Below are 23,542 nucleotides of genomic sequence, written 5' to 3' on the forward strand. Positions count from 1 at the left end.
ATCTTAGTAGAACTGTATCCAACTAATGGATGTTCAGGGCTATGGGGACTAAATGAAATTTCAAAAAGTAATCCAAGATATTTCCTAGAACTAAACAACTGGAGTTTCCAGGGGTTTTTTGGTTTTGCTCTTTTTTTTTTTTTTTTTTTTTTTTCTTTCTCTTTAGTGCCATACCTGCAGCATATGAAATTTCCCAGGCTAGGGGTCAAATCAGAGCTGCAGCTGCCAGCCACAGCAATCCCAGATCTGAGCTGCAGCTGCAACCTACACTGTAGCTTGCAACAACCCCAGATCCTTAACCCACTGAGTGAGGCCAGGGCTGGAACCCACATTCTCATGGACACTGTGTTGGGCTCTTAACCCGCTGAGCCACAGTGGGAACTTCCTGGAGTTTCCAGTTTAGAAAGGATCCATCTAGTACCAGCAAAAGTAGTAAACAAAGACTTAGCTCAAGGTTCATAACTGAAATTATAGCATGGGGATAAAGAAAAGATTCTTTTAAATTAAATCTTTTTTCAAAGTTAGAAACAATGAGTCAGAAAATCAGAATAGTATCAGTCTTCTAGTCAGCAACACTGAAAATTAAAAGACAATAGAATAAGCCCTTGAACATTCTGAGAGGACAATTATTTCTTACCTATTCTCTATCCCAAGCCAAACTATCCAGTATAAAGGGAATATACAGTATTAAGGGTGGGATAAAGGCATGTCCAGACATGTAAGGTCTTAATTTCACCTGCCATACACCCTTCCTCAGGAAGCTTTTGAAGTATATGTACCCCAGAAAAGAGGGGATAAGCGGGGGGGAAAAAAAAAAAAAGGAAGGCTAAGATAAAGGGTATGTAAGAGAGGAGAGGAAAGTTCTAGAGTAACAGCTGTGCACCAGGCCTGGAGAACAGAGGCCTCCAAGAGGAGGCTGTCTTCAAGAAAAAACACCCAAAACTTTAAAATCCCCTAACATGTTAGAACGTATTAAAAGGATATTATGGCTGCATTTATTTGGGGATAAAATTGTGATAGGCACCTAGTAAACTAAGCAAAGGGGGAAATGGCAATTCTTAACTCTAATAAAAACAAAGTGTTGCCCAAGAAAGGGAATTTAATAGTACACTACATGGCTTGGCCATAAGTCATATTTATATTATCATCGTAAATACTACATATAAATTTAGCCAGGGAGTTCCCATCGTGGCTCAGTGGAAACAAATCCCACTAGGAACCATGAGGTTGGGGGTTCGATCCCTGGCCTCGTTCAGTGGGTTAAGGATTGGACATTGCCGTGAGCTGTGGTGTAGGTCACAGACACGGTTCGGAACCCACGTTGCCGTGGCTGTAGCTCTGATTAGACCCGTAGCCTGGGAATCTCCATAGGCCGCAGGTGTAGCCCTAGAAAGCAGAAAATTAATTAATTAATTTAACCAAAGACTGAAATAACTATATTGGATGGACATGAAAAGGGACATATTGGAGATAGGGGATAAGTGCAAAATTAATATCAAATCTCCATCTTCCATAACAGGAATTCAGGAAATAACATTTAAACTGAAAAGAAAAATCTACATAGAATACTATAACCTTGTTATTTAAAGATCAGGAAGTAAATACAAGAAGAAAAACTAAGAGGTGAAAATGGTTCCCTCTCAGAGAGGGAAGCAGGAATGGTGGCCTAAGCCAGGTGTAGTTTTTAAACATTTCTTGACTATTTGGGGGTTAAAAATTAAAATGCAATTTTAAAATATTAAGTGAGACAATTTTGTAAAGCACTTAGCACTGTGCCTCTCACAGTTAACTGTTGCATAAATATATTATTATTACCCTAATCCTTCTAAAAAGCATAAAGCCTTGCTAAGTGGGTGGTGTGGACTTTCCATTCATTCATTTTTTTTTTCCAGCCATACATATACCGTATTCGCTGTGAAACATGAATTACAAACATATGCTAAGGTATCTTTCTATCTGGTTTGTGTGTCTTCCTGGTTTACTCATCCATTATTTTATTGATATGAATGAGGAGTAAGAGCAGTTGCCTCTTTCTGGACCAAGTTCTGAAGAAAGCGATGCTCTTTCTGAGTCACGTTGTTGATACTTTTAGATTTCCCAGAGCAAAATTCTGAATTTTTTCCTTCTCTTTTGTGTAATCATTCACATTTCTGCAATTAAATAAATGACTCTTGTTCAGGTTTACTCTAGTTTCCTAACCAGTCTTCTCCTGTGTGTTTTAACACATTTTCTCCCCATGATCAGGGCCGCAAGCTTCTTATCATCGGGACCACTAGCCGCAAAGATGTCCTTCAGGAGATGGAGATGCTTAACGCTTTCAGCACCACCATCCACGTGCCCAACATCGCCACGGGAGAGCAGCTGCTAGAGGCTTTGGAGGTGAGGATGAGTCAGTGGATTGCACACTGTTTAAAGAAAGGAGTTGAGGCTGGAATCAGTGCTAAGGTGTTGGGCACCTTCAAACTGAGCACCTGGTGTTCAGTTTCTGTGTTAACCTGGAACATGGAACTGAGGGTGTACCTCCAGAATCATTTTCAGGAATTAGAAGAAATAAATGTAAGTGAGAGGGAAGTAATTTCTCATTCCTCAGTTTCAGCAGCATACAAACTGCCAGGAATGAATAGTCTCATGCCCAGCCTGAGTAATGTATAGATGACATGAACCAGAAACGTGAAATAGAGGAAGGGGAGTCAAGTAATCAATATATGAAAAATTCAGTTATTCAGACTAGCTTTCAGCCCATTTACTTGTGTTTAATACATTGGAATAACAATTAAAACCTTAGAAACTTCTTAAAAAGACCTTTATTAACAAGTTCATGACATGGAAGTGATTGCTCACATTTTTTGAGAATGAGTCTTTAAATTTTTTTTTTAAAGTCCTTTATTAAACTTTCCATTAATATCAGTGTGTACAAATGACTTGATCAGATCTGTTAGCAAACATCCAGTGACTATTCAGCTGTGGTAGATTCAGGAACTTCTTAAAATCCTCAAGACCTATACCGTTGGGGCAAACACCCAACGAAGCAAATTATCGAGTGTTCCCTTCGTGGCACAGTGGAAACGAATCTGACTAGTATCCAGAGGACACGGGTTCGATCCGTGGTCTCACTCAGTGGCTTAAGGATCTGGTGTTGCCATGAGCTATGGTGTAGGTCACAGATGCTGCTTGGATCATGTGTTGCTGTGGTGTAGGCCAGCAGCTGCAGCTGCGATTCAACCTGTAGCCTGGGAACTTTCATATGCCATGAGTGTGGCCCTGAAAAGCAAAGAGAGAGAGAGAGAGAAAGAAAGGAAGAGAACCCATATGATATATGTCTTTGGGTTACCTATTTGTGCAGTTTTTGTGCTGGAGTTGAGTAAGAGAAATTAAATTTATTCTGCTTTGACACATACAGATTATTCCTAGAAAGGAATGTTAAGAATTTTAACTGATATTTATTAAGGATTGGAGCTCTTTTTCCCCCAGCAAATATGTCTCTAAATTATAATGACCGTCCATAGGAAAACAGGGCTTAGGATACCAATTTTCATTTTCAGAATTGTACCTACTGGACTCAGAAAAGTCAGGTTGGATTTTAAAGTTCTGAGAGAATTCTATCAGCTTGAACCAGTCAGGTAGTTCTTAGCACTCCTCTTTCAAGGGTAAGTATGAGAATTAACTACTGCCGTTGAGGCACTCATAGAGGTGCTTTCGTTTTTTGTTTTTTTATTGTTCACATAGCTGTTGGGCAACTTCAAGGATAAGGAACGTACCACAATTGCACAGCAAGTCAAAGGGAAGAAGGTCTGGATCGGGATCAAGAAGTTACTAATGTTGATCGAGATGTCCCTGCAGGTAAGATGCTGCCTTCGCCATGTGGCTCAGACATAGAAGCTTCAGGATATATGCAGAGAGGTTTTATCATTTCCTCTCACGAAGGTTTTAATTAAGTTATAATTCCCTTATGTTATTTCCAAACTCAAGTCAGTGTTAGGAGCCCACTTCTGAGATCAAACAGTAACCTGTTGGTACTTTGCTTTCCCACTTCTTAAAATGCAAAAATAAAAGATAGGAGTTCCCGTCGTGGTGCAGTGGTTAACGAATCCGACTAGGAACCATGAGGTTGCGGGTTCAATCCCTGCCCTTGCTCAGTGGGTTAAGGATCCGGCGTTGCCGTGAGCTGTGGTGTAGGTTGCAGACGTGGCTCGGATCCCGAGTTGCTGTGGCTCTGGCCTAGGCCGACAGCTACAGCTCCAATTGGACCCCTAGCCTGGGAACCTCCATATGCCGCGGGAGCGGCCCAAGAAATAGCAAAAATAAAATAAATAAAAGATAAAGTTACTCTAAGTTTTAGTGTAGGTAGCATTAGATCCTAGAACTAGGAAAGACTTGAAAGAACAATTGTTCTGCTGCCTCTCATTTTAGAAGGGAGGTTATTGAGTGTCCCACAGATTGTCAGTGAGTTATCCAAGGTCACTGCCAGTTGTCGAAGGAGAGGGGATGGCGTTGTCCATCAGAGGTCAGGAAGCTACTGCACAGACACCAGAAGGGCCCTGGAGATGGCCTCAAGGGCCAGGGGAAGTGAGTTGTATGGATTAGACTTGGGCTCTGTATATTTTCCCCTGGCTGGGTTCCTCATAATTTCAGGCAAACTGCTGCGGGGTTGAATTGTCCAGGATCACATAGAAAACTAAGCCCCAGGCTACTGCCTGGGCAAAAACAGATGAAGCTTCTTTGGGACTTTCTCACATCCTCTGGCAACTTAGCTTTCTTCTTTTTGCAACTTTACCCCTCCCTGTGCCCACCTTGTCTTTTGTTCTTACCTGACAGACTTGCTAGATAATAACGGCATCCCTTCCAAGCTCTGTGAGTTCGGGAACCTTGGCTCTCACTCACTATTGAATCTACAGCCCCTCGAACAGAGCTGGACACAGAGGAGGGCACACAGTAAACTTGTGTTGAATGCATCTCTCCCAGGTCCTAGGCGGACAGACTGGCTGCCTTCTGAGGGTTATGTATTTCTGCTCAGTCCTGCTGTTCAGTGTGACTTGTGGGTAGCAGAGGTGAAATTGGAGTTTCACTTACTTCTGAAATAGGCTCTTGGACCAATAACAATTTGGAATCATGAAATGCATCCTTTTTAATCTTGCTGGTAAATTTATTTTAAAATGACACTGTGGCTTTCAGATACCTAAAGTTTAATTTATTGAACTTTCACCTGGACTGTTTTAAGCCGATTTACTTATGTTTCATTATGTAGTAAATTAAAGTTACAGACGCCTCACTTTGCTTAGGCTTATGCTTGGAAATGGTGCATATACAGATGTATTAGCTCTTTCCTTGGAAAAGATAAATCTGTCAAATAAGTCAGCATCTACTCTTCATTTTTTAAGTTTCAGCACAGTTTCTTTTTCAATAATTGCACAGAAGACACCATGTGGGGTTTTCTCCTCAATCCGTACCCCTTCCTCCTCCTTTGATGCCTGCAGGTCAGGGGCGGCGTGAATGCCTCCCGTGGATGAGGGTGGAAAGTGAGAGCGGGGCACTCAGGCCGCATCTCAGCGGCTGACACTTCATAGGCCTCTGAGTTTGAAGCTCTTCATGTCAAACGGATTTCGTGCAGCCGAGTGAATTCTCTTTAGATCTGCCTTAGAGAGACTGAGCCTAAGTGAAGCGGCATGTAGTTGAGCAGAATATAAGTCATGTTACCGCTCTGTTCACTATACACAATTCTGTTAAAACTTGCACAGCGCTGAGGATCTGCTCTGACTGGATGTCACCTGAGGGAATAAAGTCATTTATCTAGATTACTTTTTTCCTCCCTTTCTCTTGACTTTTAATTCCATAGCTACAGGCAAGTCAGTAAGTCGTTGCTCACACATATTAAATAGAGTTAATGGGCAGAGACCTGCAAGTACGGACTACAGCGGAGCTCCAGCCAGGTCTTTTTTTTTTTAAGAACTTGACAATTGATTCATATGTAATTCTATTCCCCAAAAGGAAAAATGTTTCACTTGTTAACTATTCACACTTTTTCTTAGTCCTTTGTAGTCTGACCTCTTAACTTTGATACATTTGAAACTTCTGTTGGAAGTTTTTCTGGGATAAAAGAGAAGAAATCTTTTTTAAAAAGTGGTTGGAGGGGGGAATCGAATTGCACGTTTACCCGCAGCTGCACTGAGCATTTGAAAGGTATTCCTGGAGGGCAGGGAGTTCCCTCTTGGGAAACAGACTCCTGCCCTGGAACATTTTTTAAAAGTTAGGTGTGTTTCTTACAATAAAAAATCAACTTAAGGAATTAAAGACGTTTTTAATGATCTTTTTTTTTACATAATTTCATCTCTCTGGTGGCCAATGAGAATAAAATAGAATTACACAAATTAGTAGAAATATGAAAATGGAATGAAATTGAATAATTAATAATAACAACCTGAACCCACAGCCTGAATCAGAACTAACTTCCCGATCTTTTCAGGGACTCATGATGCCGTTCTCAGTCACAGGAGACCGGGTTATCCAGAGAGCGTGGCAGAGGAATCAGCCCCACTGTTCATTTTTTCTGGTTTCAGCACATTTTTTTTTCATTAATTGCAAAGAACAAACCATGCAAGGGAGACCAATGCCAAAAAAACCAGAAGTGTCACATATAGCATTAATAAACTATTTTAGGTTGAATCAACATCAATTGGTTTCTTCAGTTTTGGTCTCACTTTTATGCCTTCGCTGAGTCCTGTGACTTGGGCGTCACTTGCGCCCCCAGGAATGGCCCCCTCTGGTCTCACGCTTGGGAGCACTGACCAGCTGAGTCTTTGGGAACCACAATGCTCTCCGCGAGGAAACTCCACTCACTCGCCTCGAGTGATCTTGTCTGCTTGGCCGTTTATCAGAACACTGGTCAGGGAGCAGGCCACGCATTTCTGTGACTCAGCAGAGCACTAGCAGGAGAGGAAACCAGTCATTTTCTCGGCAGGAAGTAAGCGCATAGTTGGAGGGCACCATTAACCCAACCTTTTTATTTCTTCTGATGTATTTAGATGGACCCTGAATACCGTGTGAGAAAATTCTTGGCCCTCTTAAGAGAAGAAGGAGCGTAAGTACATAAACATTTAAAACCAGCAGCCAGACTTACGGACCTTTCAGGTCCAAGCACCTGTTCTAAGAGGTGCTATAAAGTACACATGAATTTGAATTCGCAACCTCTCTTGGACAACTTTGTTTGCATTTATTAGAATTCTTCGCTGTGTTGTAGGTCTGAGAGACCAAGCAAGGAAATGGGTTGTACTGTTGGTTTGCTCTCCCTGTCCTGCTTCGCAAAACTGCCTTGTCACAGTGCAGGAAAAAGCTCAATGGTACATATTTATTGGAACCTGCTTTTAAATGCATGGAGCTGTGACCATTTTTCTTTTGTGAAATGCACATCTAATAGCAAATGCATAGAGAAAAATGTAGAAAAGCCATTAAGAAGCTTTTTAGTGTTTTTTTGTGACCAACAGCTTTTTGCAGACCCTCATCTGTTTTTTTGTGTGTGTTCTGGGTATTTTTTTCAGTAGCCCCCTGGACTTTGAAAATGAACTATTTTCCAACGCAAAGTGACCAAGAGAAGTGACCAGGGTGAAGATGGCCTAGGATCTTCGCTCAACTTCCTCAAGATACTGGACAAAGTGAAATGTTCCCCACCTTCACCACATGCTCACTCTGCATGATTCGTGCAATAAAACTCCCTTCCTTGTGCTTATTGAGATGTTCCGCTATTTTGTGGAAGGTATAACTTGGCCTTAGGATGCCGCGCTTACCTTTCCCTGCAAGCTGACTCTTCCTTCCTCAGTCTTTAAACGTAGGAGCATACTGTACTGGTGAACACTACACGCTCTCAGCTCCCTGCCCCCGCCGTCACCACCCAGAAGCTCAGCAAACGTGATGATGTTGCAAAACAACAGTTGGCCTATTAGAAGGAAGACTTTCTGCCTGTAAACCAGGAGCAGTGAACAGAGGTATGGGTCCAAGGGGATTATCTTACCACTCCCCCTCCCCCGTACTTGCGCTAAGGCAACTGGATATTTGGTTAAACGTTCTCCCAGGAAGCTGGTTATCTTTGCCTGAAAAAAACAGGGCTTTGGATCTCTAAGATGCTGTTCTCAATCATTTTCAGAGATGTTTCCCATGTTACAAGCAGAAGATCTTTCTTAATAGAAAATCGCAGTATTTCTGTGCTGGCTGTGACGTTCCCTTAGTGTAAGTGGTTGGCTGTGTGGTAGGAGATGCGCTCATCATTACCACTTGGTAGATGTCAGAAACGTGTGAAAGCTCTGTATGGAAAAAGCAGACACCCCTAAACAGAAAGGAGTCACCCAAGTAAGTTGCCGCCCTCGCAGCACTAATTAGTGTCCAACTCTAAATGGGGCAATCCCTTAGTGTATGTCAAAGGCTTATTCAGCATCGATTTTGTTTTCCTTAGCCCAACCACTTACCATGTAGCCTTCCTTTAAGTTATCTGTACTCTCTAGCATCTAAATAAAACACCATTTTCCAGAAAAACCAAAAACCACTTTCTAGCCCTCTGCCCTCAGTCCTTCCCCGTCCATTCCAGCACACTAAGCGCATTCCTCTCCCTCCACGCACCTCTTCCCGAGGGAAAGAGAACGGCGGTTTGTCTTACAGCTGCCTTTGAAGAAGTTTAATCAGGTCGCCGTCGTGTGTGGTGATGAGAATTGTGGAACATGCCATTCTCTCCCCATTGCTGCTTAAAATTCAGGGACAAGCAATCAGAAGCCACCTGAAGGTACCTAACGCTACCTAAGGCTCGTTGCCCGTGTGCTTGGGTATCGCTCTGCCATCTGTCCCCATGTAGAAGGTGAATTATCTGCAGATCTTACTATCTGTATATTTTTGGTAGACTTGTATGTCACATCTACTTTCTTCTTTGGATTTTCATCCCAAGCTTATTTTGTGGCTTTTTTTTTTTTTTTTTAAAGTGGATTGTATTGTGAAATTCTGTGATTCCTGGTGGCCAGTAGCCTGGATTCCCTTACCTGTTTTAGAGCTTGCCTCTTTTCTCTTCCCATGAAAGCAGCACACATTGTATTAACTTATGTCTCCTGTTAAATGAGGTTTATGTCTCTGTGTTTTGTCCAAAATTATATTGAAAAATATAATTATATTGTTTAATACAAATGAAGGAATGCAATAAAGAGTAAATATACTTGAAAACATTCTACAGACCCGTATTTTGTACAAACAACATATATAACTGATATGAATGGATGAAGAGGGAGCTTGGAAAATCCCTTCCTTGTTTTGTTATTAGTGTGAGGAGGTGGATGATTTTAATTATTTAGAAGACATTGTTAATTTAAGAGAAAAACAGGAGTTCCCTTGTGGCTCAGCAGGTTAAGGATCCAGCATCACTGCCATGGCTCAGGTTGCTGCTGAGGCTCAGGTTTGATCCCTGGCCCGGGGAACTTCTGCATGTCATGGGTGTGGCCAAAAGGAAAAAAACAGCTCAATAGCTGATTTTACAGAGTTAATGTACAACAAGAATCTTTACACCTATTTTACTTGTTTCCCCTTATTAAAATCACAAGTATATCAAGGCCATAAGTGGGTTAGTAATAAACCAGGAAGACAACCTGTTCCTCAAGTAGAATTACTCCTTCACGTGCAAACCAAGGGACTCAAACACTTTCAGTGGGATTTCTTCACATAGTTCATTTTGGTATCCTTTATCCATTTTGCTTATTTCTGAGCTATCAGATCTTTTAGCCTAAACCCTGATCCTTAGAGGTGGCTCAGGTTAGGACTAAAGGCCACTCAGAACATCAGCAAGGCCTGTGGGGAGAGGTCAACCTCAGAGTGTCCACACCCTCCTGGGAGGATGACCCTGAGGTCAACCTGGTCCCTGCACAGCCGTGAGAAGGCAGAGGCTGAAGCCATCCCAGCGCTCCTCAAAGCCGATGCTAGGCTCAGATCTTGAATCTGAGCGTTCAAGATTACAGCGCAGCCTGGCCTGGAACAAAGGAGACTCCCTAGCTGCTTAGATTTCTTCTATGGCTGAACTGTTAACAGGCTGTTTTTTGGTTAGACGATGTCATTAGGAGTGCCCGTTGTGGCCCAGTGGAAATGAATCCGACTAGGAACCATGAGGTTGCAGGTTCGATCCCCAACCTCGATTAGTGGGTTAAGGATCCGGCGTTGCTGTGAGCTGTGGTGTAGGCCAGCAGCTGTAGCTCCGATTTGACCCCAGCCTGGGAACCTCCATATGCCGACGGTGTGGCCCTAAAAAGCAAAAAATAAATTTAGAAATTTTAAAAAAGATGTCATTAAAACCTCACAAAAGGATGCTATTTTATCCCTTCTAAATCTGTACAACTTCACTGAAATACTTTTTTTTTTTTTTTTTAGGGCCACCCCTGCAGCACATGGAAGTTCCCAGGCTAGGAGTCCAATCGGAGCTACAGCTGCTGGCCTACTCCTGAGCCACAGCAATGCAGGATCCGAGCCATGCCTGCCATCTACACCACAGTTCATGGCAACGCCGGACCCTTAACCCACTGAGCGAGGCCAAGGATTGAATCCACAACTTCACGGTTCCTAGTCAGATTCATTTCCACTGCGCCACAACAGGAACACCCAACACTTTTTTAATGTAACAGAAAAAGTGGATAATGGTGGTTAAACCCAAAATGTGTTTTCCTTTAAGGCTAACTTTTTATACCATAAAAATTATAGTGAAGAGCCTCCCCTGAGTTTCAGCAACAAGTCATGAAGTAGATTCACATGTGTAAAATTAATCAAATCCTGGTAAACAGAACTTTTGAAGCACTGAGTCAGCTATAAACAACCAACCCAACCCAAACACAGAAGGTAAAAGCAAGATTTCATTTTCCTGCCCCGGCAACTTGATCCATGAGCCTCTTCAAAGAAATGACTGGGAAAGGTGTGTATGAGAGTTCAAAAAAGCATGTAAATTTCAGAAGTTATTGCAAAATGATCCAGAGTTTCTCATCAGCTGGCAAGCAGTGCTGAGACTGGGTCCTGGAGCTGGGCCCACGGAGGGCGTGTGCTGTGCGGACACCGTGACATTAAGATGCAGGAGATGGCGCCTGTGATAGGCAAGAATCCCAAGGAGTGGAGACAGTTTGCAAGGCAGACGGAAGTTTAAAATTTTCCCAGCCTACAGTCTCCATACAGCTAATGCGGTTACACCATTTTGGGAGTGTAAGATTCATGGTAAGGTAATTTTTTGCATCCTAGAAAGTTCTTTGGTGAGCTGGGAGAAATAATGACACGTAGAACAGCCATAATTTTGCTGAAATAATGCATTGGCCAATTGTACACAATAGCACATCCACACCCCAGGGCCAGGGGAGCTCAATGGACAGCATCGTCAGATGCACCTAGCGTAAACTAACCATCATCATTCCCTTCGCTTATGCTTCTTTTGCCTTTGGTTGTGCCTCATGTTTGAACACTCTCATAGTTTCTGTCTTCATAAAAAAATATTGCCTTGAGGAGTTCCCGTGTGGCTCAGTGATTAACAAATCCAACTAAGAACCATGAGGTTTCGGGTTCGATCCCTGGCCTTGCTCAGTGGGTTAAGGATCCGGCGTTGCCGTGAGCTGTGGTGTAGGTCGCAGACACGGCTCAGATCCTGCGTTGCTGTGGCTGTGGTGTAGGCCAGTGGCTACAGCTCCAATTAGACCCCTACCCTGGGAACCTCCATATGTCTCAGGGGCAGCCCTAGAAAAGACAAAAAAGAGAAAAAAAATATTGCTTTGAAAGATATCTTCCCATAATATCTCTTTCTTTTGGATGTTTTAGGGTGATCTTCCTCTTGTTTTTAGATGTTTAGTAGTACTTGCACTTTTGGAGAAACCTAATGTTCAAGCACTGCTATCAACTATTTTAATCATAGAATTAATCACTGGATTACAAATGGCCTTGGTGAGTGTGATTAGGGACCATTTAAAAATTTGACAATTTACTTTTTCTTTTTTGGGGGTCTCTTTAGGTCCACATCTGCAGCATATGGAGGTTCCCAGGCTAGAGGGCGACTCGGAGCTGTAGCCCCCAGCCTGCGCCACAGCCACACAGGATCTGAGCCGCATCTGCAACCTACACCACAGCTCACGGCAATGCCAGATCCTTAACCCACTGAGCGGGACCAGGGATCGAACCTGCGTCCTCATGGATACTAGTCAGATTCACTTCTGCCGAGCCACAACGGGAACTCCTAAATGTTTGGCAGTTTAATATGTTGAAAAAGAAGTACCCGAGCTAGTGCAGTAGATGAGCATTAAGCCTTACGTAAACTACAAGGCCAAACAGCTCTGCGAGATGGGGAGAGCTCGACCCTTTCCATGGTTGATTCACTGCACAGCGGAAACAGCTTCTCAGGTACTAAATAAAGACACGTCATGGGCAAAAGAAAGTTCATGAGCTTCTAGTGGTCACCCTAACGGAAGGTCAGGGCACACAGGCAGCCCCTCTCCACCTCGCAAGGCAGACCCCTCTATTTTTCTGCTTTTTTTTCCCTCTGAAGTGAGATGAATTTACCTATTTCTAATTAAGGTAAATAAGAAGAAAGAAAAAGGAAAACATGTGACCTGTGCCAAATAAACTGAAGGTGACATTTTATGGGTAGGTCTGAAGACCAAAGGATTGCCTGTTGTGAAACGGAGTTACAGCCATCTCGTTGTTGAAAAGGCGTTACCTGTAAGCTTCAGGTGAGTCCTTTTGAAGCATCAGTCTGAGGGGAGCACGCCCTTCCATGAAGCATGCCCGTGGGTGGGTCCTTCTGCCCACACCCATCTAAAACTTCAAATGACACCTGTTCCAGGCCCCCAGAGCCCAGGGCACATCATTTCTTCTTTCCAGCCACTCTGTCCCCTCCGAAGCTCCCAGGTGGAGCTCGTGGGGAGAGCCACTTCCAGTCAAGTTTCCTTTTCAGTAGAGCAAATCCTATTTTCCCAATAAGTGGAGTTGAAAACATGGGTTAGAAAGGGATTAAGTCAGTGGCCAATCCCGTGGTCTACTGGCCTCGAGCCGTATCTTTGAGTGTCTATGACATGAATTTGTGCATTAGACGTGCTGGAGCCTATGAAATGAATTACTACCCAAATTGCTCATTTCTTTTTTTTCTTTTTTGCTTTTTAGGGCCAAACTTGCGGCAACTGCAGGTTCCCAGGCTAGGGGTCAAATCCAAGCCGCACCTGCAAGCTACACCACAGCTCACAGGAACGCTGGATCCTTAACCCACTGAGCAAGGCCAGGGATCGAACCTCAGTCCTTGTAGATACTAGTTGGGTTCGCTACCTCATTACCATTGAGCCACAGTGGGAACTCCCAAATTGCTTTTTTCTAAAACTGGAAGTTTTGTTAGAAGCTGATTTAGACCAAGGTAAGCCTATAAGGAAGTCCTTTCGTAGATGAGACCTACTGTGCAGGACATCTCAGATGATCCTGCTTGGAGAACAGAGGAAATGACCTTAACTGGGGCCAGGGATTTCAGAGTGGACGTGAAGGCTCCCCGATTCAGAATCTGACGCTGACCTTCCGAGCCTTAGTCTGCAAACGCCACACATCGTACAACGTTTCCATTTGAAGTTTACCTTCTCTTTAATGACTTAACAGAAAAAAACTGCATGATGAAATATATTTTCTCCAAATATATATATATTTATATAATATATAATCTTAGTTAACTCAAAGGTATATACATTGTATAATAAATAATATTTATAAAAAGAGACTTTGAATATAAAATCAAAAAGATCAACAACTTCTACAACTTTTTACAAAACTTTGGATACAGCAGGTTGGTAGGAAATTTCTGTTGGATACTATTACCTGACTACTGCGAGAATAATTACAATGCACTCAATGTACTATTATTAAATAATTACTTGTCGTCTACTTGAATACGCCCCAGAAACATGACTTTATCACTTTTAATAGAGATAATACATAGATATGAAAAGACTGCTTTGAACATGTGTATCCATTCTGCAGAAGTCCTTCTCACATAAAGCAAGCATCACCTGGTCGACACGATTTAAAACGCTCCAGTCTCAGGTGAGATGGGGGGCACTTCAGACTCTCTAGAGGGGTGGGCAGTGTATCGTTAGCAGGGCTCCTTGCCAGCAGATTCAAGAGCGCAGGCCCGGCGTCTAGACGATCATCTTGGTGAACCTGCCTGAGCAGGTGGGAAGGTGGCCGGCCTGCTGTCTGGGGTCAGTGTCGGGCTGACCCCAGGGAAGAGGAGAGGGGAGGAAGGCGGCGCGTGCTCCACCCGGGCCCGGCTGCCTCTCTCCTTTCTGATTCTCCTTAAGACAGAGCTGCCGTGTTGACTCAGTCTGTCAGATCTGTCTGCCTCCGCTCTGCTAGCTTCCTCTAGGCCACGGCAGAGGACCCGTGGGGATCAAGGAGAACTCAGCGGAGGGATGCTTCACCCGCAGGAACGAGTGACTGCTCGCCCGCCTCTGAACACCTCGTCCTGATCCTGGTGGCTGCACGAACTGAAGCTCTCCGTGGGCAGGTGAGGCCAGAGGTGTGGGGGCAAGATCTGCACTGGTTTCCTCGCACAGGCCACACAGAAAGGGACGCAGGACGACGCGTCCCGACTGGGAAGGAAACGAACGACTCCTCTTTATCCTCCCCATCTACTGCTCACAAAACAGGAATTTCAAGGACAGCCTGCTACTCTCTCTGACCCTTTGTCTAATTTATCCTAAGTGACCCAGAGTCCAACTGCTCAAGCTGGAGTTTGTTTTTATGCAGGATCTGCAGGTGAGCAGGGCTGGGAGGGACAGAATGGCCCCTTCTAAAGATGCTTCCTTCCTTGGGAAGCCATCTGAGCTGGCGAAAGGGTGTCCCCCCCCAACCCCACGTAACCTATTTACAATGTTCACTACCAAAAAAAAAAAAAAAGGACTGCATTCCTGGTGGAAACTGCAGAATGGCAGAGAAAGAGCTGGAGATCTGACTGCAGTTCACAAGAGCCTCTCGTGCAGAACGGGGTTACAGAGAAAATGGGACTGAGAAGAACATACGGCTGCTCTTCAAACAGCTTACCAGGTCGCCCGGAGCTCCGGCTCTTCAAAACTCAAACCGACTCTAACGATTGCCGTGGGCCTCCCTACCACTTTCTCCCAGCTCAACCTATGGCTTTTATCAGAATGTGAAAGTCTATCAGATTTGAATGGGAGTCGGCAGAGAAGAGGAGACGGCAGGGCGCTGCCCCGCTTCCTGACTCCCCGCGCACAGGCATCTCGGGATGGCACCAGACGCAGCGGCTGGGAGACGGTCTTGCCCACGCGGATGTCCTTCCCACCAGGCAGAGGCTCACGGCAGCCCAGCCTGTTCTGCTGGAGTAGAAGGTTGGTTGGTTGGGGTTTTTGCCACTTTTATTTTCTTTAACATGTGCAAAGATAAGCCTCGGGTCTGTTCCTATCAGACCCCAGAGAACTAAAAAGAAAGCCCCTTCTTTGAAAACCACACACCATCCCGAGTAGGGTGAGAAACTGAAGATGAGAGAGGGAGGGAGGCCTCCCAGGCAGCAGGCGAGGTGGGTCCAGGTCATTACCACACGTGCATCTGGCAACAGTCCCGTTTCCGTGCCGTCTGATGCTGGGGCTGAGCCCGGCTCGGCCCTGCTCCCCGTAGGACTTCGGTGAATCCGCCCAGCCGCACACGTCACCTGTTCCCAGTGCCCTTGGGAAAGTAAAGAAGAATTAGGAACGTAACGGTTTGCCCAGAGAGACCTCCCACAGGGTGCAAAGGTCGGAGGCTGCTGGCGGACGGCTCGGCATCTCTCCTGAGCTCAGAGGTAACGGGGGTCTCAGGCGGAGCTTCTGTGCGCCCCCTCTACCACTGCGGAAGGACCTGGGAGCTACAGGACATCTACACGCTGGGATCCAGATCCTTCCTCCTCACCTTCTAGCTGGGGCTCCGGCAACCAGAAGCCCCGGAGCAGGTAACCAGCCTGGTCTAGGAACCAACTTGCTCGGAGACGGGGAGAAACCCCGCAAATCTAGGGCCCAGTCCCCCACCACCTGACAGACTCCCAGACACTGCGTTTGTTTCGAGCTGTCCAAACGGAAGAAACTACGTTGAACTATGAATAATTCCTTCTCACGGGAAGCCCGAGGTCTCCGTGTTCATGTATTTCCATCTCCCAAGGGATCTGAAGCCCAAAGAGCTCATTCCCGATTAACTCCCAGCTCCTTGGGGGGCTGACAGGGCCAGAAGCCGACTCTTGCAGGGGGTGAACCAGACTCTGCAAGATCAAGGGGCCACGTCCAAAGTCTCACGGCAAGTTAGCGACGCCTCCCGGGGTCCTCCAGGCCCCCTGCCCCCTCCAGCTGAGTGCGCTCACCGCATCTGAGTAACAAGGAATGAGTCTGGTTCGCGTAAGGTGGGCAATCAGTGGGCAGCCGGAGATACTGGACGAAATCCACGAGCAGTGGAAAGAGGTTTTCCCCAGAGAAGCCCGGGCCTCTGGCCCTGCTGTGGCCTACAGCCGTCTTGACTGGGCTCTCCTGCCCTGAGGGTGTGGAGGGCACATGCCCGGCTCTCTCCCACCCGCACTGTCAAGACAGGTGGCCGAGAAAGGCCAGAGCCGGAGCTCCGTCCCACACGGTCCCTGCCAGCCTCTCTCCACAGTTCCCAGCTTGCCTGCAGGGTGTCTATGCGGACGAAAGGACAGGGAAGGTAACCAGGTCTCGGCCTGGGGCTCCGGACCAGCAGCAAGCCTGGCGGAAGGCGGCTCCTGGAGGTCAGCCCCACGTGGCCTTGGAAAATGCGCTGTCTCCTTGGACCCTGTGCCAAGGCTCCTGTGTGCACGACCTCTCGTCCACACAGCAACCCTGCCAGGGTCACGGTTCCTACCCCCTGTGCACAGATGAGGAAACTGGGGCTCAGAGAGGAACAACAACTGGCCCCAATCAACAAATTTGAGTTTTTGTCAAAAGGGCAGCAGACCGAGACAATTTTCCACTTGCCCCAGGGCAAGGGCTCCAGGGTGTCCCCCCGGGCATGGCATCATCTCCCCTAAGACTGGGGGAAATGCCCTTCTGTCTCAGAAATGGGGAGCAGAAGGCGGACGGAGAACACGGATCTTACAGTCAGCGTCAGGTCACAGGCAGGGGTTTTCTGGACACTGAGGGTCAACCCAGCACTTCTTTCCCACTTGGCAGAAGGCTGCCCGAACCCGGGGGAGGGGAGGTGCCAAAGCCCAGCCGACACCCGGGAGCCCCCTAGAGTCGCTAACAGAGCCGGGGCTGCTACCACTGTGGACTCTGCAGGACCCACATTTGGGGGCTCTCTGGAGGCTGAGGCCTGGGCACAGTGTCCCGTCTGTGCAGTGGGCAGGGCTAGACAAATGCCCTCTGTGCCCTCTCCAGTGTTCACGCTCTGAGACTCTGATTTCCCCACAACCTCCTCTTAGAATGGCCAGAGCTGTGTCCTGCCTGACAGGACACTGTTGCCTCTGGCCAGAGTGGGCACGAGAGGAGGGTGGCACTGTGGCTTGCAAACATTCCTTCCACCTGGCATGACAGTGAGCCTGGGAGTTCTCTCTTACTGACTTTTCCTCCATCGTTTTGAAAAGCAATAAATGAAATTGCCCAAGTGATGACACCATTGCCTTGCACTGTGCCTGCCCTCATGTCATAGCTCTGAGGGCACTGTTCACACTTATTAGTACCATATTCAGACAGGCACTCACATCTGCCAACTCACTTGAACCTCGTAAAAATGCTGCTAGGCTCCCATCATCACCCCTACTTTCCAGCTGGTAAGTGATGGAGCTGGAACCATCTCTGTCCTCCTTCCACCACCCACACTACTATTCGGACACCAAGAAAAGCGGTACCTCCTGCTGTCTTTCAGGACCCTGTAACCTGAGCTACACAGAGGGGCTTCCCAAACAGGCTGAATCTGCCCTCAGCCGAGCTCTCCTGGCACGTGAGGTTCCTCCGTGCTGCAAAGAAGCCCACCCCACCCGAGTCCCACCCAGCCGGACGAGCATCACCAGCTCTGAGGTGCCCTGCATGGAACTGCATCAGTGGGGTGCCCTCCCGGCTACAGCCCCAGGCGGGCAAGTGCCTCAGTGAACCAAGCACTGTCTCCAGTGTCCTTCCCTTTGCTCCTCAGAGCACCTCAGAGGAGGATGACAGAGGAGGAGAAAATAAGTATTATTTAGGTCACATGGTTGGTAGATGGTGGAAGCTGGACCAGAGCTTGAAATTCTATAGACCAGGCCCGTCTCAGACAGAGAAAGGGGCGCAAGGGGACACAGGCCTTAGACACCCTCCGAGACCAGGACCACCACACGCCCATCTTGACCTGTCCTGGAGACCCATGGACCCAAGGGCCGGGCAACAGTGTCGCCCACACAGGGCAACTCTTGGGAACATAATCCGGCAGCCTTTGATCCCTCGCTTACTCAGCACCGTCACTCTGAACCTGACTCCTTCCTCCTCCCCATCACCGTCCATAAACTCGGTGACAGCGCGCCCTGCTCCACCCAAGCTTCAGATCTGCCGGAATATGGGCTTAGACACCGCTTTCCCCACCCACCTCCTACACCTCGGAGGTGTGGGAGTTACGCCTGTGCAAAAACCTGCCCTCTGAGTTCAAGGTGCATGCAAAAGGACTCTGCCCCAGGGGTACAGGAGACTTTCTGGCCTGCTGGTTCAAATATTTTACCCCCCTCACTTTACAGTAAGAAACCAGAGGCCCAGAGAAGTGAAAGGACAGGAAGTTAAGAGCAAAGTTGGGACCAGAAGTCAGGCACCCCAGCTTCCACCTCCACAGTCCCTCCTCTGGCTCGGCAGATGCGCAATATGGGCAGCGAGTGGCCGTGCGAAAAGCTGACCTGGCCTATGATTTACTAACTTACACATGAACTTAAACAACTGCTTGCAGCCTCGCGTGCACACACTTGGTTACTATCATCTGTGCTTTGTGTAATCCACCAAGCCACAGCCCAAGGACCATTCGCACCGAAGCTTGGGAAATCCTGGCAACCAACCTCGGCTGTGGAAACGTGTGTGTCTTGGCTCACTCCGAAACAGACAGGGTCATCCAGAAAAGGAGGCAGCAACCCCAGTTCCCTGCACCGAGGCCCCCTAACCTCCCTGCCCAGCCGGCCTACCTGGCTCCCTACTTGCAGGTGTGCACATCGTAGATGCGGATACACTCCTGGCAGCTCACGTAGCAGCACCAGTGGAAGATGCAGTGGCATTTCTCCTTCCGCTTCTCCGTCCTTGTGTTGTGGCCACGGCCGCAGCAGAGCAGGTCACAGCCATCGATGCCGTGGGAGGTGACATTGCAAGTCCGGTCCCTGGTGCCAAAGGAGCCCGTCTCCGGGTTGGGCTCACAAAAGTTGGGGGAGTTCTCGTAGTAGACCAGGTCCCTCTCGGTGGGTGGCTTGAAGAGCGCGTACTTGGCGCGGAGGGTCTCCACCCAGCCGCGGGACTCACGGTGCTTCTCCACCACCATCTCCGAGGCACTGTCGTACTTGTCCTTAAGGAAGTCGCCGATGGCACGGAAGTCGGGCTGGGCCCACCAGCAGGTCTTGACCTCGCAACTGCCCGACAGCCCATGGCACTTGCACTTGAGGTGCATGTGGTCCAGGATGGTCTGGGAAGAGGAGGCGCAGCTGGTTCCCCAGACTGACCCCCACCTGGGAGCACGCCCAGGCCCTCCCAATGCTGCCTGCACCCACCTCCATCCCTGAAGCCTTCTCTATTCCTACTCTACGCCTGGGTGAAAACCAAAGGGGGGCTGAGGCTCGGACCAGAAGAATGGTGCCCGTTGTCTCCCTCCCCTTCACCCCAAGAACTGGCAGTGGGGACTGACAGAAATTACATCCGTGTCTCCCATGCTTCCCATCTCAGGAAATAAGGATTGTTATTTCCAGCTAACAGGTGGGAAACTGAGGCTGGGAGCTTTAAGTGACTCGCCCAAGGTCTAACCACCATAGGAAGGTACGGAGGCTGCACTCAAAGCCAGGCCCATGAGTCTCAGAGCCCTATGGGCAGCTGAAGTGCACAGCATGGGCTGGCTGCCACCCGATCCATGGGGCCGCCACACTCGTGGACGGATGCATCCCCAGGGCAGAGGTGCAGGTGGGGACCGGGAACAGTCCACAGAGGAAGGAAGGAAGGACGGGGGAAGAGAGGGGGGACCGGGAAAGCACAAGGGCCATGGGCAGAGGCAGAGTGGAGCAGGCACAGGGTCTGGGAAGGAGTCTTGGGCAGGGTTGGGATGAGGGCGGCCGCAGCTCACCGTGCGGCCAGCCTCGTTGTTGTGCTTGTTCATGGCCGAGCGCGCATCCGGCCTATTCTCACGTGCGTCTGCGAACTCCCGGGACACAAGCACCCCGAAGTCGGCATCCTCGCTGCAGCCGCCCCACTTCCAGCCCTCGCCGGGCGGCCCCTTATGATGCGAATCACAGCCACAGATGGTGGAGGTGCCCTCCGCACAGGATCGCGTGACAGCAAAGGCCACACCAGCAGAGGCGATGGCGTGCACGAAGGCCGATTCGCGGGTGGCTGCGGGGAGGGCGTGGGGAGGCACTGCTCAGACCAGGTCCCAGAGCGGGGCCACCATGCCTTGACTTCTCCCCCAGCTGGGAAGAAGGGCTTGTCAGCCCTGAGGGAAATGAAAGGAACCGAGGTACCTTTCCCTCTTTGGCTGGCCCAGCCCCTAGTGGGTATCCCCACTTTACAGGTGAGCAAACTGAGGCTCAGAGCCACTAACCAACTAACCCAGGGCTTTAACAGCTGGCAGAGCACAGCCAGTCAGAAACAGGGGTAGAAAGACAGCTCGGGCAGGTTGCTGCAGAGATGAGGTGGCCCTGATCTGTCGTCCTGGCCCCAGGCCCCTCCGCCCTCTGCTTTCCCAAACTGGAGAATCCAGCACTCCTGATCTCTCGGGACCTCAGGATCTCGCAAAGACCTCCCTGGTCTTTGAGGAGGGAGGCCAGGAATCCCTCAGCCTACACCTACCCAAGCCCACCCATTCCCCACCTGGAAGCACTTGGACAGACTCTTTTTCTGAGCCTCAGTTACCCTCTTTGTAAACTGGTACAACTTCCCTCTGCCACCAGAGTTTCCCGAGTAGGCGTCTCAGCCTCCCTCTTATTCTGTCCTCCACCCAGACAAAGCCAAGGTTTTGGAGGGAGGATGGAGGGACAGGAGGCACCTCCCCACTGCTTCCGCCCCAGGGTCCAGCAAAGGAAAAGGTTCTCAGGGTGTCCCCCCAACCTCTTCATAATGATAACCACCTTGGAGTGCTGGGTCCACACCGGATTCTGCCCTTCGTGAGCTTTATCCCATTTAACCCTCTTACCCCTATGAGGAAGAAAGGCAGGCCCGTATTGCAGATATAGCCATTGATGACCTGGGAGACAAAGGCCTGAAAGACCTACAGACCAACCTCTCTCTCCTGACGGGTGAGGAACCCAGAGCAGGAAGTGACCTGCCCAAGGCCGCGCAGGTAGCCAAACACCGAGCTGCCGGCCTGGCTGCCTCCTTGCCTGGACTCTGGCTCTGGTCCTGGGCGCTCAGGGAGATGGCAGCCCGGCAGCCTGGTAACCCCTCGTAGCCACCGCCGCCTCTTTAGAGGCCCCAGGGCCCTCATGGACCACCGGCAGAGGGTCCGACCCCCTTCCCGGGCAGGCTGGAGGCGACTGGGAGCGGCCCCGCCAGGGCTCTGGACCTGACTGCGACGGGGGCGGCGGCCGAGGCCCGAGCCGCTGCGCCCCGGCTCCGACCCCGGCCTGGGCGGCCCCACCCCTGAGCGCCCGGGAGCAGGGGTCGCCCAGGGCGAGGGCCTCACTTCCGGCCGGCCGATTGGCCGGCGGCCTCTCGCGGCGGCGGCGGCGGCGCCCGGGTCCCGGCCGCGCTCTGTTCCCAGCCCCGGGGACGCGGGGGCGGCGGGGGCGGGGCGGGGATTAGCCTGGGAGCGGCGCTGACAGCCCCGCTGTGCCGGTCCCCGTCCGGCGGGGCCCGCTGGGCCGCTCAATCCGCCTTTGTTCGCGCGGTGTCACACCGCATTACCCGCATAATGCGGCCGCCGGGCCCGGGCCGCCGGGCCGGCCGCCACCGCGTAGCAACGGGCGGCTCCCGCGGCCGGGCCGCGCCCCCGGCCCCGGCGCCGGCCCGCGAAATCCCCATTGAAGCGGCGCCCCCCGCCCCCGCGCCGCGCCGAATGGCCAGAGGGCGTGTGAATGGCGCGGCGGCCGCAGCGGGCGCGGGGCCGGGCTGCGCGGTGGGGGGCGGCGCTCGGGCCCCTTTCAAGCAGCCTAAGCCCCTCCGGGCCGCCCACCCCCACCCCGCCCGGGACCGCGATCCCCAGCGGCCCGCACCCCGCCGCCGTCTCGGCCTCTCGCCTTCCGGCCGCCGACCCCCGTGCCCCCCGCGCCCAGGCTCCGGGCGGCTAAGCCCTTGGGGAGTCGGTCCCCGGGGTCCGCTGAAGATACGCGCCCCGGAACAGACCACCTCCCTGCCACCCGGGGTCTCACAGCCGTGGGCAGAGGTCTACGCCGGTGGCCCGCACAGCGGGGGTGCGGGACTCGCCAAGGGGGGAGCCTAAAGCAGAGTTCACACCTGGCCCCTGGGGCAAGCGGGCAGGCCTTCCTCCCAGAGACCAATTAGCTTCCCTGAAATTCCCAGTGTCTCTGACATCTGACGCCCTCCTTCCCCAACACGAAACTGCCCTCTTGCAATTTCGAGATGAAGGCACGTCGTAGAACCTACAACGGTGATTTAAAACATTAAACACAGACGTGAAAGGATAATAAGCTCGGAGACCCTGTTTGAATTCACAGGCTAACGTCCGGCGGGTCAGAGCAATCAGGTGTCTTGCTTTGGGGAGCGCGTCTAGACGCCAGGCTGTTTGATTAAGCACTACCTGGCCAGAGGTGGGGCACCGGAAGGCGGTGAGACTGACAAGCTGGCAAGATCAGGTTTGAAATGCAAACCACCCCGCCACTTGGCCCCAATTAGAGGCCAAACCTTTTATGTAAACAGGGAATAATTAGCTTTGGCAATAGAAGTGTAAACAGAATCATCATCCATTGATTTGCTAATTGCCCTACTGTCCCATGACAATAGCCTGTAGGTGCGGCTACCTGAGGCACAGATAGGGGGGACAGCAGGCAAAAATGGGGCGTTGGCTTTCCCCAACTCTTTCCTCCACACTCCCTGCCAACCCTTCCCCAGGTCCAGCTGGCTCTCAGATCTTCTTTCCAGCTGTAAATGCAGCTCTTCTGAAAGGAGGGCGGACCAAGCTCATGCCTTTGGGTGCCAAAGCCCTGGTGGTGGCCAGGAGGGTTTGAGTTGCTGCAGAAAACGAATAGTAGCTCCTGGGAGGCCAGCTAAGATCATTATATTCCTAGACAGTGCAATTGCTCAAAGAGTTGTGCTTCTTCAGCCTAGAACTCCCCAGCCCCAAAGTCCACTTCTTGGGAGTAGTCACACACACCCCCAATCCCTCTCTCCTTAGTGCCTTCATATTCAAAGTCAGGTTATGTGAATCCCATTCATTTGAG

General features: G+C 49.6%; 2 protein-coding genes across 6 annotated transcripts in view; one reads left to right on the forward strand and one right to left on the reverse strand.

Moving 5' to 3' along the window:
- The window catches only part of NSF (N-ethylmaleimide sensitive factor, vesicle fusing ATPase), a 165,340-nt gene extending 156,146 nt beyond the window's left edge, over positions 1-9,194 (forward strand). For 2 of the 3 annotated variants that reach the window (XM_005668696.3, XM_013980864.2), the window contains exons 18-22: positions 2,245-2,379; positions 3,727-3,840; positions 7,020-7,075; positions 7,235-7,334; positions 7,533-9,194. In XM_005668696.3, the coding sequence (XP_005668753.1) occupies positions 2,245-2,379; positions 3,727-3,840; positions 7,020-7,075; positions 7,235-7,334; positions 7,533-7,535 (408 nt within the window). In that variant the 3' untranslated portion in view covers positions 7,536-9,194. The remainder of the gene's footprint in view (positions 1-2,244; positions 2,380-3,726; positions 3,841-7,019; positions 7,076-7,234; positions 7,335-7,532) is intronic. The other variant, NM_001244560.1, reaches the window with a different exon arrangement.
- The window catches only part of WNT3 (Wnt family member 3), a 53,907-nt gene continuing 42,514 nt past the window's right edge, over positions 12,150-23,542 (reverse strand). For all 3 annotated transcript variants that reach the window (XM_013980865.2, XM_021066826.1, XM_021066825.1), the window contains 3 exons: positions 20,275-20,540; positions 19,139-19,626; positions 12,150-15,693 (listed from right to left, as the gene is read on the reverse strand). In XM_013980865.2, coding sequence (XP_013836319.2) covers positions 19,147-19,626; positions 20,275-20,540 — 746 coding nt within the window. In that variant the 3' untranslated portion in view covers positions 12,150-15,693; positions 19,139-19,146. The remainder of the gene's footprint in view (positions 15,694-19,138; positions 19,627-20,274; positions 20,541-23,542) is intronic.

The sequence above is a fragment of the Sus scrofa genome, chromosome 12 (assembly GCF_000003025.6).
Source record: "Sus scrofa isolate TJ Tabasco breed Duroc chromosome 12, Sscrofa11.1, whole genome shotgun sequence".
Taxonomy (NCBI): Eukaryota; Metazoa; Chordata; class Mammalia; order Artiodactyla; family Suidae; genus Sus; species Sus scrofa.